Source organism: Lepidochelys kempii, chromosome 3 (genome assembly GCF_965140265.1).
Source record: "Lepidochelys kempii isolate rLepKem1 chromosome 3, rLepKem1.hap2, whole genome shotgun sequence".
NCBI lineage: Eukaryota > Metazoa > Chordata > Testudines > Cheloniidae > Lepidochelys > Lepidochelys kempii.
The window spans coordinates 120,195,164-120,215,976 of NC_133258.1; the positions used below are offsets into that span (position 1 = coordinate 120,195,164).

The window sequence follows — 20,813 nt, forward strand, 5'->3', positions numbered from 1 at the left end:
GTCCCAAATCTCTGTGGCATTTCCAAGAAGAAAGTCAAGGAAAGTGTGGACCCCTTACTGAATGAGGGAGGCAACCTAGTGACAGAGGATGTGGAAAAAGCTAATGTACTCAATGCTTTTTTTGCTTCTGTCTTCACGAACAAGGTCAGCTCCCAGACTACTGCACTGGGCAGCACAGCATGGGGAGAAGGTGACCAGCCCTCTGTGGAGAAAGAAGTGGTTCGGGACTATTTAGAAAAGCTGGATGAGCACAAGTCCATCGGGCCGGATGCGTTGCATCTGAGAGTGCTAAAGGAGTTGGCGGATGTGATTGCAGAGCCATTGGCCATTATCTTTGAAAACTCATGGCTATCGGGGGAGGTCCCAGGTAACTAGAAAAAGGCTAATATAGTGCCCATCTTTAAAAAAGGGAAGAAGGAGGATCCTGGGAACTACAGACCAGTCAGCCTCACCTCAGTCCCTGGAAAAATCATGGAGCAGGTCCTCAAGGAATCAATTCTGAAGCACTTGGAGGAGAGGAAAGTGATCAGGAATGGTCAGCATGGATTCACCAAGGGCAAGTCATGCCTGACTAATCTAATTGCCTTCTATGACGAGATAACTGGCTCTGTGGATGAAGGGAAAGCAGTGGATGTTTTGTTCCTTGACTTCAGCAAAGCTTTTGACATGATCTCCCACAGTATTCTTGTCAGCAAATTAAAGAAGTATGGGCTGGATGAATGGACTATAAAGTGAATAGAAAGCTGGCTAGATTGTCGGGCTCAATGGGTAGTGATCAATGGCTTGATGTCTATTTGGCAGCCAGTATCAAGTGGAGTGCCCCAGGGGTCGGTCCTGGGGCCGGTTTTGTTCAATACCTTCATTAATGATCTGGAGGATGGTGTGGATTGCACCCTCAGCAAGTTTGCAGATGACACTAAACTGGGAGGAGTGGTAGATACTCTGGAGGGTAGGGATAGGATACAGAGGGACCTAGACAAATTGGAGGATTGGGCCAAAAGAAATCTGATGAGGTTCAACAAGGACAAGTGCAGAGTCCTGCACTTAGGACGGAAGAATCCAATGCACCGTTACAGACTAGGGACCGAATGGCTCGGCAGCAGTTCTGCAGAAAAGGACCTAGGGGTGGCAGTGGACGAGAAGCTGGATATGAGTCAGCAGTGTGCCCTTGTTGCCAAGAAGGCCAATGGCATTTTGGGATGTATAAGTAGGGGCATTGCCAGCAGATCGAGGGATGTGATCGTTCCCCTCTATTCGACATTGGTGAGGCCTCATCTGGAGTACTGTGTCCAGTTTTGGGCCCCACACTACAAGAAGGATGTGGATAAATTGGAGAGAGTCCAGCGAAGGGCAACAAAAATGATTAGGGGACTGGAACACATGAGTTATGAGGAGAGGCTGAGGGAACTGGGATTGTTTAGTCTGCAGAAGAGAAGAATGAGGGGGGATTTGATAGCTGCTTTCAACTACCTGAAAGGGGGTTCCACAGAGGATGGCTCTAGACTGTTCTCAGTGATAGCAGATGACAGAACAAGGAGTAATGGTCTCAAGTTGCAGTGGGGGAGATTTAGGTTGGATATTAGGAAAAACTTTTTCACTAGGAGGGTGGTGAAACACTGGAATGCATTACCTAGGGAGGTGGTGGAATCTCCTTCTTTAGATATTTTTAAGGTCAGGCTTGACAAAGCCCTGGCTGGGATGATTTAGTTGGGGATCGGTCCTGCTTTGAGCAGGGGGTTGGACTAGATGACCTTCTGGGGTCCCTTCCAACCCTGATATTCTATGATTCTATCTTTGGTTCCCTGAGGTGGAAAGGAATTATTCTTCTTTGTCCTTGTGTGTTCTGGTAGGCCCTCAGAATGCAGCTCTGTGACTTACAACTAGGCCATTGGAGGTCAGTATGTAAATATCTTCATGTTTAACCTTTCTTATAGGTCCTGCTACTTCACTCAGGTGCCTAGTTTCTGTCTAGACTTTTGTATTGGGCTCATTATTGAGGTATGTGAGTGTCTTTGCGGCATAGTACTCAACAGGACAAGAGTTTCCTTCTCTGAGTCAAGAGTTCTGCTCAGGTGCACTGGAAGGCTGCCTGAAATTGTGATCTGTAGCCCATGGGGGTGGCATGAGCATGTACTGGTGTGCAATCAAACAGTGGAAGCACAGCTGTGATATAGAGGTCAGGTAGCAAAAACCAGAACTGATTGGAGACAGAACAGAAACTCCCTGTCTGTCTAAAAATAACACAGACTGGGGTTTTCCTTTGGGGTTTAAAATCTTTTTTGTTTTATGTTGTACTTCTTTATATTGGCATTGGAGGTATTTGATGCCTTAGCTTAGGAGAGAACTCTGTGCAGTAAGCATGCTGTATGGAACTGTTTTGTGTATGTAAACAGGTGCCCTTAGTAATTTTAGCTTTGGCTTTTTCAAATTTCAGACGTACACATGAGCCTAAGCTGGAACCCTGGGTAAGTATAGTTTTGCACTTTTGGTAAATTTGTGTCTGGACCTAGAGGAAAACTTAGTTTCTCAGACTCCTTTTTATTCAACATTTTATGGAGACCTCAATCTCACTTAAAAAAAAAATCTTGAGAAATCATGTGGCTTCATTTTAGTTTGCAGCTGGATGGAATGCATATTAGCCTATGAAGTACTCTGATCCCATCACAGAGGGTATGTCTACACTACAATTAAAAACCCACAGCTTACCCATGCCAGCTGGCCTGGGTTTGTGCTAAGGGGGCTGTTTAATTGCTGTGTAGACATTTGGGCTTGGGCTGCAGCCCAGGCTCTAGCACCCTCTGAGATGGAGGATCCCAAAGCTCAGGCTGGAGCCTGAGCACCAACGTTGACACCACAATTAAACAGCCTCTTAACTCAACCCCCTGTGAGCCCAAGTCAGCTGGCATGGGCTAGCTGTGGGTTTTTAGCTGCAGTGTAGACCTACCGAGATAGAGTCCTTGTTAAGCCAGCAAGATGTTAATGTCTCCTATACTAGCCTGTTTAAAACTCTAGTGATGTTTGTCAGTGCAGGATGTAGAGTTCTTTTGTAATGTAAATTATATCATGTAAAGTAAAAAACTTGCAAGCCCTACTTCTCGGAATTAATTACTGAATAGTGACAAAATCCAAAAGAATCAATCTTCAAAGCAAGGTAAATGTATCAAAGTAAGAAACTTATTTGTCAGTGTTGTCAGGGTCAGAGGGGACCAAGCATGAATAAAACTTGGGTAGTAGTTCTTGGGTAGTAGTAATGCCGTCCGACGTCACTAGTGTGGTGCTCTGCTCTGTCTAGGGTGACCAGCCAGCAAGTGTGAAAAATCGGGACAGAGCGGGGGGTAATAGGAGCCTATATAAGAAAAAGACCCGATTTTATAGGGACAGTACTGATATCTGCTCACCCTAGCTCTGTCCAATGTTGATAACAGTCGGCTGCGTGTGTGTGTTCCCTCTGTGTGCTGCCCTGGCTCTGTGCAGATAGCTGGCACAGCAGACCCTGAGAGAAACCTCAAAGACCACAGACTCTGATAAACCTGGCTGGGTGCCTTCATACCTTATTGCCAAACGAAACACAGTCTCTAGCTCCCCAGATCAGATTTCTACAGTTCTGCTAGTACATATATGCTCCCTGACAATGGACCGGCTCAATCAGTGGTAGGATTTACCACTGCCTCCTAGGCCAGACAAAGACAACCCCTCAGGGGTGCATTCTTATACACAGATACAAACAAGTTACACCTCATGCTGGACATACTGAGGTACAATCCCTCTACGTAGTAAAGTGCCGCCTATCACCTTGTACATGTTGCTTCAATCAAAACAACCCCATCCATCATATAACCCTTTTGCCCTGTCTTTAGGATGGGTCAGCATGTTCCTTGCTATCCGTGTAGAATGTGCTAATATCGGAGTGTTCTGGTACTATCTTGGCATATGTTTATACCTCTAATGTCCAGTACCTTTTAGGTATGTGTGTTTTTGCAACATCAGCCCTCTCCTTGCCAGACTCTGAGCAGGGCCTGCCTCTTGCTCACAGCTTAATTTTGCTTTATGTTAACAAAGTCTTGACCATTACTTTAGTTCAGGCCTTAGGCCTCATACTGGGCCTCTGATACACGGGTTTGTTTCAGGGCCTCATCTTCCTACATAAGGAACTACTGAATGTAAGGGTATTAGAATCTCGCCCTTTTATCATTTACACCTGCTTTGAGGAGTGTTAGACAACACAGTAGTTGAAAGCCGGTGATGTGTCTTCACTAGTGCTCCCACTGTTGCTTCTACTGGGAGAGGTGCACAGGCAGTAACCATGAGGGGAAATGTCAGGAAAAGGAGGCAAATGTAGACAAGCCAAAAATGAAGTTGTGATTTCAAAGGGGGAGGGGGGGTGTCCATCAGAATTAAGAGCTTTATCTGGAATCCTTGTGAAGCAAAGTGAAAGACTTTCTAGGGGGACCTCGTGGCACTGTGACAGTGGAAGGAATTAAATGCACTTGTTTGCTGCTAAGTGTTTGTTGTACACATAAAAAATCTGACATATCCATGACAGTAATAATGTATCATCGTTAATCAATTATTCACATACAGCATTACATCTTTCAAACAAACAAACAAACCCCAACCCCCCCGCCCCCAAGGAATTCAGTATCTGTTTGGTTCTTCCATTTCCCTGAAGTAGGTGTGTTCCCCAGACAACAGAGGGGAGCTAGAATGGGAGAGAGCTGCTACTCCATGACCCTGACTGGACAGATAGCAAGCAGTGGTGTACTAGATGACGCTGGCAATCAGTATGCCCTCTAATTTTTTACATCGGGGTGTGGAATGAATTCTGTAATGTGCACCAATATGGAGGTGATGTGTGACATATCACCTTCATGTTGGTGCACATAACAAAATTCATGTGGTGGATGTGGGACTGAGGGGTTCTGAGTGCAGGAGCGGGCTCAGGGCAGGGGTAGAGGGTTGGGTGCAAAGGGTGAGGGCTCTGTCTAGGGGTGAAGGTTCTGGGGTGGGGTCAGGAATGAGGGGTTTGGAGTGTGGGAGGGGCTCAGGGCTGTGGCAGAGTTTCGGGGAGTGTGGGGGATGAGGGCTCTGGCTGGGGGTGTGGGCTCTGGGTGGTGCTGGGGATGAAGGGTTTGGGGTGTGGGAGGAGGCTTAGGACTAGGGCAGAGGGTTGGGTGCAGGGGGTGAGCGCTCTAGTTAGGGGTGAAGGCTTTGGTGTGGGATGGGGATGAGGGTTTCGGGGTACAGGAGGGGGCTCAGGGCTGATGCAGAGGGTTGGGGTGCAGGCTCTGGGGTGGGGCCAGGAATGAGGGGTTTGGGGTGCAGGCTTCCCTGGGCTCCAGTGGGGAGAGAGGATTCTCCCAACCCCTCTCTCTCTGCAGCAGTTTGGGGCCGAGGGAGAGGTGTCTCCCCGCAGCTGCGGCAGCTCTGTCGGGGCTGGGTTGGGCTGAGGGAGGGGCTCCTCTCTCTGGCAGCTCTGGTGGGCCCGGGCTGGGGGAGGAGCTCCTCTTCCCCAGCTGCGGTAAGTCCAGGGCAAGTCCGCGCTGGGTCCGGTCGGGAGGGGCGCCTCTCCTTGCTGTGGCAGGTCCGGGCATCTCTCCCCGCTGCAGCCCTGAGCCCCTGCTTAGGGCTTAATAGGCAGCTGCAAGGCCGCATGGCCATGCAGCTTAGAGGGAACTTAACTGACAATGCCTTGCCTCAGAGAAGTGAAAAACACTTGATAATTATCTGTTGTGTTCATTCCCACTGGGGCACCTGGCATTAGCCACTGTCAGTAGACAGGATACTGGGCTGGATGGACCTTTGGTCTGACCCAGTATGGCCGTTCTTATGTTCTTATGCAGATAGTGTGTGAATGTTTGAAAAAGAGAGAGGCCATGAATAAAATATCATAACAATTAGACATGCAGAAAAAAGTGCTTTATTGTAGTGAAATTACACTGGAGGAAAAACCAAAAAGTCTCCTCCGTCCTGGTTCAAGGCATTGAACCATAAACTGGAGATAAGTGCTATTAAAATGTGAGTTACTACATGTGAAAACACATTACACGTCCAGTCATTTTTATTCTTATAAGGTTAAAAGACACTGTCAAGTATTTTTTATAACTAAAATGTTTCTCATTGTAGGTTTTAAAGAGCTGTTGGAAGCTTGAGTGTGAAATGTTTACTTGCAGGATTTTTCTTGTTCATGTGCTCTGTAACATGGGGATAACAATACTTCCTTTCTCTCACCTCTGTGTGCCCTGTCTATTTAGACTATAAACTCTTCAGGGCAGGGACTGTCTCTTACAATGTATATGTACATGCCTAATAACAGAGGTCCCTGATTTTGATTGGAGATCATGACTGACTACATAATACTGCCGATTAGTTGTTGTAAGTTTGCTCTCCTAACCACCAAGGAGGGAGAGGGATTGTTTAGGAGGGCAACAATGAGTATAACTAGGAGTGATGAGATAAAAATCAAGAGAAAGGAAATTTAGCTTGAATAGTAGGAGGAACTTAATAAGAGTGAGGTTTATTAGAGTGTGAAGTAGTATCCCAAGGTAAGTGGTGAAAACATTGCTTGAGTCATTTAAAACCAGGCAGAGCTCTAGAAAAGTATGTTGTGATGAGCAATCCTGCATTAGGAGCAGGTGGGACTGGACTAGATGATGGAACAGTTCTTTTCCATCTTTAATGTCTCAGATTCTGGGACTGAGGGATTGCTGACCCATTTTTTTAAATTAAAAAATAATCAGCAATGCATTGTGTTAGAGGGGAAAAACCATATAGCAAATTACACAAAGCCTTCATACATATATAGGAGAAAAGGCAGGTGGGATAAGTTTTGGCCCTCCCAGCCTTGAAAGTGACCTCTGAAGGATAGAAACACAACACTCTATCACACAGCTCTCACATTTCTACTCTTTTCTTTCAATGTAATATATTATGTGCAGTATATACACTTTTTTACATTATAATGCACCACACACACCCAATGCTGGAAAAACATGATACATTAGGCTGACACCCAGTTTCAGAAAAGCTTTATGCAAAAGAAGTGTTCACGTCAAGCTAGCTTAATCTTGGTCCTTTTAAAGTAAAATGTTGTGGATGATCTTTTGCAAGACATCTATTTGTACCATGTTTACTTTGTACATTGTGTTGAGAATGGACAGTCTATTTAAACATAGGATTCCTTAGCATATTTGATTTGGTCAACCTCAAAGACTGGCTGACTGCACCGTCGAATCAGATACTCTTGTTTGTTCTTTTGATAGGACTCAGACACAGTCCTGAGACGATAAACTCGAGGGGTTACAGGTAAACTTGCACGGGAATTCATTCCAATGTCAATGGTTTCAGTTTGTATCGGAGAATCATTTACCACAAAAAGTCTGTCAGAGGGTAGATCCTTCCGATATGTATCTGTTGTAACCCCTCTATTGCTGAGACATGCATGAGGAGGCAAAGAGTCTTGATTTGACACAGTTGCTCTCATATTCTGAACTGTTAAGGTACTGTATGAGGGGACCTTAGCAGCCAGGCAGTTTTTAGTAGCCTCTTCATACGATGGTGGTTTGCCAGGATTTTTCTGGTCCACTTCCCTAAACACCTCATCAGCTGACCTGAAACGAGACCTTGGTTGATATACCACAGATAATGGTTTGCTATTGTTGGTACAGTGTTCCTGGACTATTCTGCATGAAAACTGATTTTCTTTCTTTGAGTCCTTCTTGAAGCTGTTTCTTTGAAAGCCTATGGCTTTTCCAGGCTCCCAACTTTGGGTTTTTGTTAGCACTTTCTTGCGGGTTGCCAAACAAAATGACATGGAGTGCTTTTTGATCTCTCTGATGGGTGTATCACTTTCATCTGCAGTCTTGGTGGAAAAGGACTGGGGTCTGTTTAAGAAGTTTCTCTTGGGACTGGAAGGAGAAACTAATGGTGAGCTGGTAAAGACAGAGCAGTCAGAACTAGATAAGGAGCTATCCAAAGAACAGTTGGAGGATGTTTTGGGTAATGAGCCACTTGATAATTCTGATGGCAAGTTGGTTTTCACACTTAGGTTTAGTGGCTTTTTAGTCCTATAGTGACCTCCAGGAAAAAATTCCCCTGACAGGTGCTTTTCCAGTTCTTGACCTTGCAACCTCAGCTGTTCCTGCTGGATGGTGAAATTATCCTCACTTTTGGTTAGCTTCTGGCTCCTTATCTTGCCTTCAAGGTAGTCCTTCAAGGACATGTCTGGCTCAGAGAATCTCCTATCCAGTGTGCTTATGGAGTTTTTAAAAACGGTTAGTGAAGAGGCAGACGGGAGGAGGTCCTGTGGTTTTTGGCACTGTGGCTCTCTGGTGCTCAGGCTATTGGTTTTCCCTTTGGTCTTCTGGAGCTGCTTGATTTGAGAAATGCTGGAGTTGTATTCAGCCTCGGGATCAGTGCTGTCGTAGGCGGAGTCATTTTGCTGAGTGGGAGATAACAGTTCTGTGGGAGAGGAAGAAATTGTCAGTACATTACATGCGAAGCAAAAACTACTTGAAAACAACAATTATTGATGTGCTGATCTCCATTTATTCATAGTTCTGGTGCCAGATCCTCAGCTGATGTAAACTGACGTCAGTGGAACTCAGCAACTTATACCAGTTGAGAATCTGACCTATGTAGTTTAGTCTAACACCTCAAGAGTTCTTATCTGACAAATTCACTACATTCAGGTATATACCCAACTAACTGTAGCATAATATTTTTAGGAGGGCTAAAGGGGGAGAAAGAAAGGTAAACAATTTTACGAATGGGGATAGAAAAAAACAAGTAGAAAAGAAAAAACAGCTATGAGCAACCACTATATTCTATAGCTTCCCAATCTGGCACATTTGTTTCAATTTTCATAATTCTTTTTAGGAACAATCTTCTTAATCCATTTATATCAAAAAGGATAGTGGGTCACCTTAAAATCAGTGAGGTTGAACTGCAGTTTTAACTTAGCTTAGGGTAGGGGCTGGCGCAAGGCAGGTGCTCTGACTGCCTTTGTAAAGGGACAGCATATACTGTCCCAACACGGGGCCAGCAAGAGGTTGGGACAAGGTCATGGAACCATCCCCTCCTTGAAGGTTTCTAGAGCTGCCAATAATGATACCTAAGGTCCTTACACTCAGGGAGCACACAGATCTGGGGTTGTGCTTGGCACCTGTCAAAGGATTCATAGTGGGAAAGGGTCCTTATTCCCTCTTACATACCTGCCCAGGGGCAGGAACAATCTGGCCCATAATGAACAACATTCAGCCCTTGGACGTGACTTCATTGGCAGCTACACATATACAGACGGTGACATTTGGACCTCAGGAAGTTCCACTAAGAGGACATTTAATGATCATTGTGGACTCAACACAGTGAGGTGCTGAGTGCCCTCAATTCCTACTGACGTCAATGGGAGCTGAGGGCACTCGGCAGCTTGCAGCATAGAGTCCTATGAGAGGCTATGAATACGATGATTTTATAAACGGTATGAACAGCTGACGTTTGGCATTGGGAATGAATCTAGCCTTGTGGGATAGTGTCATTTTAAGTGACTTCTTTAGCATGTAGAACACGCTCCAATAAAATAACATTCGCAGTTTGTGTCTGGCACTCAGAAACCCTCTGTACTTTCAGTAAAATTTTACTACATTTTAACATAAACGTGCTTCAATAACTTGATAGACCAGATACCATGCATAAATGTATACACGGGTGTTGTTATTTATCCAGATCTGGAGTGGATCCAATACACCCAATATGTAAAGTACACCCACACATCATCATACCTGTGGAGCTGTCTGCGTGTTCCAGTGAATCATCAGCTGAGGGACTGAAGAGCAAAGATATATCCTCCCCAAATATTTCAAAGTAGTTATCAATGAGGAATTCCACTAATGTCTTAACCTGTGAAAATAAAATAATTATTTTTGTGTGTGTTAAACTAAGCATTTGAACTGGCAGTTTCAGAACTGGCACTGTTTTTTTTTTTTTTTTTTTTTTTTTGCAGTTTAAGATCTATTGTTAACTAATTTATTTTAACTGAAGGGATATGAATAACATGTATAGTATATAATAATCTTTCATAATACTGTACAGTACTTTTGCATATAATACTACAGCAGCTGGGTAGCTGCTACAACATTAGATTAAGCCACTCCTTTATAAAGAGCTCCACATATCAGACAGCAAGTTATCTTTGAACAGAACCATGCTGAACAATGAAGGGCTTGCAGGAATGGATGGATCCTGTGAAAATGTTAGCCTCATGTTACATAATGGGCCACTTTGGAACAGGGGTCCTGTGGATCTGCTCAGATTTATCCAAGAAGACTTAACTCTCACTTGAAGATTACAACTCAGATAGTGTGTGTGGTGTGTGTATATATGTGTGTATATATCTATATATACACACACACACACTGTATATTTTATTGATATATATGTGTTCAGTACATTTGTATTCAGGAGCTGGAAACATGAGTAGTGTGTACTCTAGGCTAACTTATTGTTTGTACAATGTAGATGATGAGGCAAGGAGACTTGATGACCTGTTTCTGAATGGACCAGTGAGGGGTTGACCCAGAGATGGCTGGTAGTGGTGCCTCACTTAGCTTCTGAAGATAAATAGTAAGGGTAAGAGTCTGTTTAGGGGAGCAGCAGAGGGAGGAAGCCAAACTAACCTTGTCATTCAGCTGTTTCTGGACTTCAAGTGGTAAGGTTTCATCATGCTTTGGAGTCAGCAGGTTTGGCCCAATGCAGATAGCAAGATTGCTGGAATCCATCCGGTTGACCTCAGAGGTTTTGCTGAGATGGTGAAGCACAAAGACCAAATGCTTGAGCAAGAGGAGATTTGGTCTTGGTAATTTGTCTGCAACCCTAAGAAACATCAAAAAATGCAAAATTAAGTAGGTGACAATGACCTCGTCTTTATGGGAACAAGTTTCAGTTTAGCTCACGTACACAACACTTCCTCCAAAAAGAGGAAAACAATTATTTTAACTGTTTTACTAAACTACCATTCAAAAATCCCCAGCAGCAGCTGATTGTGTGGCTAACCATAACGTCTTGACTGGCAAGCAAGCGTTAGAATACTGCATGTTTTAAAATAAATTAACAAACAATGTTAATAAATGATATGTAATCTGGAAATATCACTGGAGAGGTTCAATAATATCATCCTTAACTCTTCTAAAGTCATGTTATGTAGCTTTACAGTTATTTCATATGTCAGCTGTTAATTATAATTTATATTTTTCTGTTTTTTTCCCCCCACAAGAATGAAAAATTATCTTTTGTTTTCCCAGGACCAGGGTTCAAACCAATGGAAGCTTTTCCATTGACTTTAATGGGGTTTGGATGAGGCCCCAGATGACTGTCCACTGTTGATGTACGACATTAATCACCAAAACATTGCAAGCCTGTTTGTTCATTATTCCGGAGGCCTTATGTTTTTTAAATCAATCTCATATACATTTAGGATAGTATTGTTACTAGAGAAATGCTGTTCTGCACCGTTTTCACTCCAAAATTAACCACTGGAGGAGTTGCACCAACTTTCTACAAATGACATGAGTGGAAATGTTTCCAGGAAGGTCACTGGATCTGGATTGCTCCATTTCAATGGGACTGATTGCAAAACTTACTCTTTCAATCCTCCAATTCTGTCAGGATTGCTCTGCTTCTCCATAGCTGTCATCCACTCGTCATAAAGTTCAGATGACAGTAGCTTATGTGGGATATTTCGGAGGAAATCCTGCAGTGAAGAGACCTTTTGTTTAGCATTTGGATAATACCATTTACGATGGAATGAACATAAAGACATTTCTTGCCTTTTGATTATTACTAAGACTTTGACTCAGCACAGCGCTCATCAATTTTAGCTATATGGTATATGAGGTACATATATATATATATATATACACACACAACCATTCATGTATGTTGTATGAATATATACAAAACAGCATGAAGTGCTTTACAAAGAAAGATAAAATATAGTTATCCCCACTTTACAGAAGGGAAAACTGAGGCCATGAAGTGACTTGTCCAAGGTCACATAGGAACTGGAAGTCAGTGGCAGAAAAATAAAATAAGAAATTAAAAGGGTTATCAATTTTTTCCTGAAGTTTAAAAAGTTTAGTCTAGTTTCACTTTGGTTTTAATTTTGGTTCCAGGTAAGGATCTGTTCTAGTTACTAGTTTGCCCATTCCTGTTAGAAATCTACTCTCACAGCTAGGGGTCAGGTACATTTACCTTAAAGACCACTGCTAACAGATGCACGGGTTTGCCTTCCAAGTCAACCTTTCCTCCTGAGTTCAGTTCTTCCTTCAACTCCTTGCGTGCTTTTTCATTGGCAGCTTTTCTGAATATTCCTTCAGTGAAAGGTCCTTTAAAATACAGTGTAGTAAGGATATCCTATAGGAAACACACATACAGAAATGGAAGAATGGTAAGGGAGGCCATATAGAGCATAACTGTGTTATTAAAGATATGAGCATATTTAACTGGGAGCTGCACTGTTCTTAAAGTGGGATACCATCTAGTGTTGGTTTGCAATAAGTTACACTTTAAGGTCTTGACTTTTCTCTCACTTTAACTTTACATCAACTTCAGTGGAATTACTCCTGATTGCCAGAAGGAGATGAATTGGGCACTCATGTTTTTATCCCCGCCCCCATACTGAATGCCTAGTGAAGCTCATTTTGGAAAAAAAATATCCATTGCTTGAATGTGTGCAAAGTCCAGTTCTTAGCTTACTGTACACTTATTGACAAGTGGCCTCAATACGTGTTTCCTTTGCTTTAGTGAGGTGGCATTTGTGTCAGTCAGAAGGTATTTGCTCAAAAGCTGAGTGCTTTTTTTCAGGGAAAGATGTAATTCATAATGTCCTTATGCTTCTGAAATATTTGAAAGGTGAAGTGACTTTCTCAAGATCACACATGCCAATGACATGATTAAGAAGGTAACTCACTTTTCCTGACTCCCAGATCAGTGCCCTCACCAGTGGACCACACTTCTAACACAAGCAACAGGGGCTGAACCCAACCCCACACATCTGAATACCCTCAAACTTTGGATTTGCATCTGAACTCTGCGACTAACCCTTTCTCTATAGTTAGCCAACCCAAGCCTCTTCATCACCCTGAACTTCACAGCTGTTCAGCTGCTGCTTTTCTACTGACTTTTGATGGTCTAATCCATGCATTTTTTTTATAGTCCCTTAGTCTGCAATCCTCATGTGTGTAATTCTCATTGAAGAAAATGGGAGTTGAGGGATTGGGTTTTTCTAGAACAGAGGAAATCCCCACCTTGCTTAGTAGCACTATTATTTGCGCATGAATATTAATACCAAGCTCTTATACAGAGATTTTTATTGGTAGGTCTCAAAACACTTTACAAATGAGGTATCATTAGTCTCATTTAAAAGATGGGGAAACTGAGGCAGAGAGCTGATGTGACATGCCTAAGGTCATCAGCAGACCCAGAAGCAGAACTGAGGTCTCTTGAATACTAGTCTAGTGCCCTACCTACTAGGACATACTGCCACTCATTAGAGATAAGAAATACCAAATGACTACTACTAGCTGTTCACTTACCTGAATGGGTTTGGGGAGTGTGTCATCTTCACCACAGACAATTGACAGAGGCTGATCAAACAGAGAAGTCTTCAGATCAGATTCTAAATGTCCCGAGGACTCTGATACGTTAGAGTTCCATCGCAGCGCGAAGGGCCATGATATCACCTTCTTTCTTTTCTTATTACCATCTATTACAAGCAAGAGCAAAACAAAAATGAAAGGAAAGTCAGTGTGAGAAAGCTACTGTGGATATGATCTGGTATGCTCTGTGACAGAGGAAATAATATGCACCATAAACATTAAAACAAGGATGTCAAGCTAAACAGAGCAAAGCTAAACTGAAAGATAGCTAAGATGTTACTAAGGAAACAAGTCCTTAAACTGTAACACTCTGACCAGCTCTATAAAGATAGCAACTTTCTTGTTTCTATGTTGTACTTGCTGTTTCCTCTTAGCATTAGACCTACAGCAGGAATGTATGCAGCCCAAGAACTGCTTTTGTGGTTGATTCAACAGTTTGCAGTTTGCAGTGTTATGAATATTCTTTCACTACATTATTTGACCCTGCTCAATGTCCCTGTTAGTGGGTTCATGGAAGTGGGGGTTCTTTCTTTCTTTCTTTCTTTCTTTCTTTCTTTCTTTCTTTCTTTCTTTCTTTCTTTCTTTCTTTCTTTCTTTCTTTCTTTCTTTCTTTCTAGCACCTTGCAAAGGATTGATTACAAGCACATCCTTTCATATCTTGCACCTTGTGGATAAATCTCCCCACTGTATTTTCCACTGAATGCATCCGATGGAGTGAGCTGTAGCTCACGAAAGCTTATGCTCAAATAAATTTGTTAGTCTCTAAGGTGCCACAAAGTACTCCTTCTCTTTTTGTGGATACAGACTAACATGGCTGCTACTCTGAAACTTGTGGATACCAGTGTTCCATACCTCTCATAGATCACGCACTGGCTCTTTTTGCTTTAGTAGATATGGACTTTTTTCAGTTTAGGGGTGGGTGGCTCTGGCCATCTGCATATGTGTGTTGTTGCTGGCCCATTGGATGCAACCTCTAAGACTTTAAAGTTTTGTTCCAGCCGGCCACAAGGGGATGCCCTAGAACACAGCACACATGCCTGGAGGATATGAACAACTCTCCTAGCCCTCTGCTGTTTGAGGTTCCTAGATCTCCCATGGTTGGATTTGAACCTGGATCTTAAACATAGTGGCATGTTGGGAACTTGAAGATTACAGTGTGCTGAAGCTTATGTTTTCCCCATAAAGCATAACTGGGAGTGTTTTCTAAACAAGTTGCCTTCTGTGCAGAAATTGAATATCCCAACACCAAAATGAAATGGAAAATTTGCTATGTGTGCTAGAGGTTAGCAGGACTTGCACTTGTGGCTCATTAAAGTCCTGCTAACTAAGGGTTAAAAATAATAACAATGTCACATAATGTGATATTAACACACATAATATCAATTAACAACAAACCTTTTTTCCTGCTTCCAGTACTATGTGTGTGTGTGTATATATATATATATATATATATATATATATATATATATAAAACAGCTTTAGTTTTGCAGAAATACCAGCTTTCAACACTCATGTAAGAAGAAAAGTTTTTTTTCAAAACTTACCAATCAGATGGCAAAGTCCATCTTCACTGTCACACGACACCAACAAGTGGCATTTCTTGATATCACCCTAAAATAAATGTTAGTCAGTCATGAAGCAGACAAAGATAAAAAAAACCAACAGCCAACCACATCTGTATCTCAAAAGCCTGTGATATGTTTCATATACAAAATGGAAAAATATAGCATCACAGGATTAATTATTAAGTCTAGCAATTACATGTAGGCTCTGTATTATATAGAACTATCCAGTCCTAATGTTTAAGTTGCTATTAGGAACATAGGAATTGCCAGACTGGGTCATACCCAAGGTCCATTATCCTATCCCTGACAGTGGCTAGCACCAGATGTTTCAGAGGAAGGTGTAAGATCCCTGCAGTAGGCAGATGTGGGACAATCTGCCTTCCACATAGGTCTTATTCTGATCTCTAATAGTTAGAAATCTGCTTAAATCCTGAAACATTCCAAAATATTTTCATTAACTATTTTGACTGGATATTCTTGATATCCTTAAAAATATCCAATCTCTTTTTGAATCTTGCTTAAACTAACTTTAAACATCGTCACTGCTGCATATTTGCTCTTTAGATGTAATATCTAAACAAGGCAGAAATTAAATACACAACAAGGTCTGGATCCTCAGCTTGTGTAAATCAGCAAACTCCACTGACTTCAGCAGAATGATGCCGATTTACACGAGGTGAGAATCTGACCCCAAGTTTGCCAGGGTATTACACATGAACATACAATAAGAACTGGATGGAGTTAGAGATTATTTACCTCTGACTGGCACTCAATCAAAGTCTCCATATTGCTGGCATTTAGAGATTTTGGCTAAGAAAGAAAACAAATACAAAATGTGAGAAACTATTCCAACATTATTTGTAAAAATTAATTTTTTTTAAAGTAGATCCATTGACTCATTAAAAACACTTACAGCATTGCAGCTGCTTAACACCTTCATTAGGAATTTAGTTGATGGAACTTTAGTGATTCTGGTTCCCTTGGTTTCTTTTGTTTGCCTGTGCAGAATGAATGGACAAAGAAATAACGGTTACCCACCATAACATTTAACCATTCTTTTGTGGCTCTACTGCAAGCCAAAATATCATTTAAAATATATCTTGAAATAAGAAGTCAATCTCTCTATCCTTAGCAAACTATAAAATATTATTATGGGAGCTGAAATTATAGCTGTAATGCATTTAGTACAACTACCATAGATATGCCTTCCTTTAAAAAAGAGCTTTTCACTTTCACTACATGTAAGGAGTAGATAATAAATGCTGAAAGCTAGACCATAAAACTCAAATCTTACATCAGTGCTAATTTTCAAATACGACACTAAACTCGCTCAATCTGCTATGCACAACAGCCACAATGGCAATGGGTGACCTCCTTCCCCAGGACATAATTTCTGCAGTCTAAATTTGTAGTATTACACTAACTTTACTATTTACTGGGTACATGCATTTCATAGGCAGAACAGGGCTTACCAGAGGATGGTATCCAGCCAGAGTTCTTTTACCTCGAGCGAACTATAGAGAAAAGGAGAAACAGCATGACTGTCTTTTCTGCCACTAATCTGCTGCAAAGACAGAAGGAGACTAAACAGTTCTACCCCCACGTGTGCTGCATTATAAACGGAGAATAGGGGAAGGTGGAAATTCACAAACTGAGACAGGAAGAAGCATCATGGGGCAGGACAAGATTCTCTGACCGACGCTTCAAAGTTCTAGCTTCCTCTTTCCTTTTAGGGCAGCGGCAGTGTTTTTATTTTTTTAAAACCTTGTAGCTGTTATGCATGGAAAAGACGAGTCATCTGGCAGGTAAAGGTTCCGTGTAATGCCACTGTCACCAGGTAGGATGTGTGAAAAGGATGATGCAGTGTAGGCAGGTTAAAATTAATTTTTAAAGGGCAATTTGCACTGTTTAACACCCCCATGCTAGTCAAATACCATCGCTTTTGCAATGAAAAAGACGTCATCCGGTTAAATGTGACCCTACATTTAGGTTTGTCAAGCTTTTCATGACACCTTACACCAATAGACATATTTCTATGCATTATTTTTTAAAAACTACAATGGACACTGCTTTTAAACAAGTGCAACAACAACCTTTGCAGCATTGGGCTAGTTCCTGAAAAATCTAAAAAAATGAAATTGACTAAAGAGTGACAATGAGTTTTCCATTGTCCCAGTTGACTGCAGTTCAAAAGATAAATATACTGCATATAAAGTGAAAGGTGAATCTGAATTTTACAGGCTTTTCCATTTTAATAATCTAAGGTGTTGTTAGTAGCAGTGGTAAGTAAATTTATTTATTAAAAGTAAAACCAGTTTGTCTAGATAATGAAAAGGGATTTGAATAAAACTGATGAAAAGTCAAGAAACTTGCAGTAAGAGCTCCCTGTGCCCTTCCTTAACAACAGCTTCTTGTAAGAAATAAATCTGAGTCTGACACTGACTTCTTCTGTGGTCTGGGAGAAGCCACTTCTCTGCCTCTGATTATCTGCAAAATGGGGATGGAGTAATAGAATCATAGGACTGGAAGGGACCTCGAGAGGTCATCTAGTCCAGTTCTCTGCACTCATGGCAGGACTAAGTATTCTCTAGACTATCCCTGACAGGTGGTAACAATGCTCAGCTATATTGCGAGGGACGTTGTGAAGATTCAGTAGGGTTTGTAAAATAAAGATGAAAGCTGCTACATAAGTGTGAAATATTATTAAGAAAATAAAGGTTTAAATTTATTCCAGACAGGCAGAGACAGGGGCCATTTTTCTCTCTTACTTGTCAATGGCTCATATATCCATTTCAGTGGTTTGTTTTTTACAGGTATTAGTATAGTGTACTGAACACATGATCTGCACTTTCTTTTTCTTTAACTAGTAACTGGACCAGGATACCTGTAGATCAGGGGTTCTCAAACTGGGGGTTATTACATGGGGATCGCGAGCTGTAAGCCTCCACCTCCAGACCCCGCTTCAACACCAGCATTTATAATAGTGTTAAATATATAAAAAAATGTTTTTAATTTATAGAGGGTCGCACTCAGAGGCTTGCTGTGTGAAATGGGTCACCAATGCAAAAGTTTGAGAACCACTGCTGTAGATTGTAATCCGATTAATAGGTATTTTAGACTTTGCTTTACTTCGAATGCAAATTCCATACTACTACTTGGGTGCAGCGCCTCTTAATTTCACCGGTTTATCACAACAGTCCTGCATGAGTGGACCCTTTTCATGCATGGAATCGTGCTGAAGTCAATGGGGCTCCATGTCAGGGTAGGAATCTGCTCACAGAGAATAGGTTGCAAGATCAGGGCCCATCTTTTTCCAGGAGCTGACCCCAAGGGGTCCTGATATTGACTGGGGCCTTTGGGTGCTACCTTAATAGAAACAATAATAGCAATGAAGCCTTGCAAAACCATTGCAAGGGAGGTAACTGCTATTCATGTTATAAGCAACAAAATCACAGAGAGATTAAGATACTAGCTCAAAGTCACTTAGGGTACGTCTACATTGCAAAAAGAAAAGACCTGTGGCAGTGAGTCTCACAGCCCAGGCCAACCGACTGAGGCTCACACTATAGGGCTAAAAATAGTAGTTTAGGCATCTGAGTTCAGGCTGAGACTCATAGACTTTAAGGCCAGAAGAGACCATCATGATCATCTCATCTGAACTCCTGCACCTTGCAGGCCACAGAACCTCACCCACCCACTCCTGTACTAGACCCCTAACCTCTGGCTGAGTTACTGAAGTCCTCAGACCATGGTTTAAAGACTTCAAGTTACAGAAAATTCACCCTTTACAGTAGATTACACCTGCAGGTGACCCATGCTACAGAGAAAGTCGAAAAACCCATAGGGTCTCTGCCAATGTGACCTGGGGGAAAAATGCCCTCCTGACTCCAAATATGGCAATCAGTTAGACCCTGAACATGGGGCAAGACCCACCAGCCAGACACCCGGGAAAGAATTCTCTGTAGTAACTTAGAGTTACTTTGTAGTAACTCTAGTGTCCCATCACCAGCTATTGAAAATATTTGCTGCTAGCAGTCACAGATCAGCTACATGCCATTGTAGGCAGCCCCATCATACCATCCCCTCCATAAACTTATCAAGCTCAGTCTTGAAGCCAGTTAGGTTGTTTTCCCCCACTGCTCCTCTGCTGTTCCAGATCTTCATTCCTTTGATGGTTAAAAACCTTCATCTAATTTCAATCCTAAACTTGTTGATGGCCAGCTTATATCCATTTGTTCTTGTGTTCACACTGAACTTATCTCATCTCCTTCCCTGCTATTTATCCCTCTGATGTATTTATAGAGCGCAATCATATCTTGCCTCAGCCTTCTTCTGGAGAACCTCCCTCTCGCTGGGTTTCAGAGCCCAGGATCCAGCGCAAACCTGAATGTCTGTACTGGTATTTTTAGTCATGTAGCGTGAGCTTATGAGCCTGAGGTGGTAGACCTGGGCTCTGAGACTTACTGCTGGGGTCTTTTTTTGCAGTGTAGACATACCCTTAGTGACTCATTGGCAGAGCTGAATTAGAACCCAGGACTTCTGGCTTCCAGTTCCTTGTTCTAAATCACTAAGGGTATGTCTACACAGCAAAAGCTGTACACAGGTTAGCCTACCCAAGCTAGCTTGAATCCAGCTAGTGCAGGTAACGTAGCAGTGGAGACAGACCAGTGCAGGCTTCAATACAATACAACCCTGGCACCGACTCTGGGTGTATGCTCAGCTCCCTAGCCAGCTTTGAAGCCCATGCTGTGCCATCTTCACTGCTATTATTACCCATGCTAGCTGGATTCAAGCTAGTTCAGACAGGCTTACCTGTGCACAGCTTTTGCTGTGTAGACATCTTGCAAGCTGAAAAAGGGGACTAAAATGGCTCACAGATTGGGAATAGGCCTCAGGAATCTTTCATCTTTACTTAGGCAAAGTCACATCTGGAAGTGCCCAAAAGTTATTTGAAATGAATTGTTGGTCTCAGTTCAGTTCCTAGTGGGCAGAGGTCTACAATACTAATCCCACCATTTTAGCCCATATTGAAAAATCCTATAGAATCTATTAGCGATTAAACTAATAGGGAACAAAAGCAATTATTCTAAAAACCCTAAATATTGATTAGTGATTTTTTTCTGTTTTTTTTTTAATCCTATGGGATTTTATAGCAGATAAATGATTCCCTATTAAATTCTAGGTATGCCATACAATTTCTATGGAAACATTATTGTTCTGTATTCGGTGCTTTTCCTAAGAATGACAGGCAGTGGCAGGACCCTTGCTGGCAGTCTAATCCAGAAAATCCAAGGACTGATGTTTTGAGACAGGGAGCATGCTCTTTTTAATCCATCTGTTAAGCACATTGGCACACTATTGGGTGCAGTATAAATATATTAATATAAATTAACAATGATTGAACAGGCATGATCACTCAAAGTGGTCCCTCCAGGACAAGTTTCAGACACATAGGCCAGTGTGGGGACGTTTGACCTGCTCCATGGATAAATAAGGATGCTGGAACTGTTCCTTGAATCCAGTGGTGGTTCAGTGTGCAGTGCTTTGCAGGACCAGGCAATTAATTTACACACTAGTGTAGGCAGACATATGCCATGGT

At 42.1% G+C, this 20,813-nt stretch overlaps 1 protein-coding gene across 1 annotated transcript; it reads right to left on the reverse strand.

The window, feature by feature from the left end:
- Positions 1 to 5,901: 5,901 nt before the first annotated feature.
- Positions 5,902 to 16,765, reverse strand: TAGAP (T cell activation RhoGTPase activating protein). The gene is made up of 10 exons (XM_073337818.1): positions 16,687 to 16,765; positions 16,128 to 16,212; positions 15,971 to 16,024; positions 15,194 to 15,260; positions 13,587 to 13,756; positions 12,244 to 12,405; positions 11,634 to 11,743; positions 10,671 to 10,866; positions 9,777 to 9,894; positions 5,902 to 8,457 (listed from the first exon to the last, which is right to left on the reverse strand). Exons 2-10 carry the CDS (start codon positions 16,152 to 16,154, stop codon positions 7,163 to 7,165), a joined length of 2,199 nt encoding a protein of 732 aa, XP_073193919.1. The 5' UTR covers positions 16,155 to 16,212; positions 16,687 to 16,765; the 3' UTR covers positions 5,902 to 7,162.
- Between the last annotated feature and the right edge of the window lie 4,048 nt (positions 16,766 to 20,813).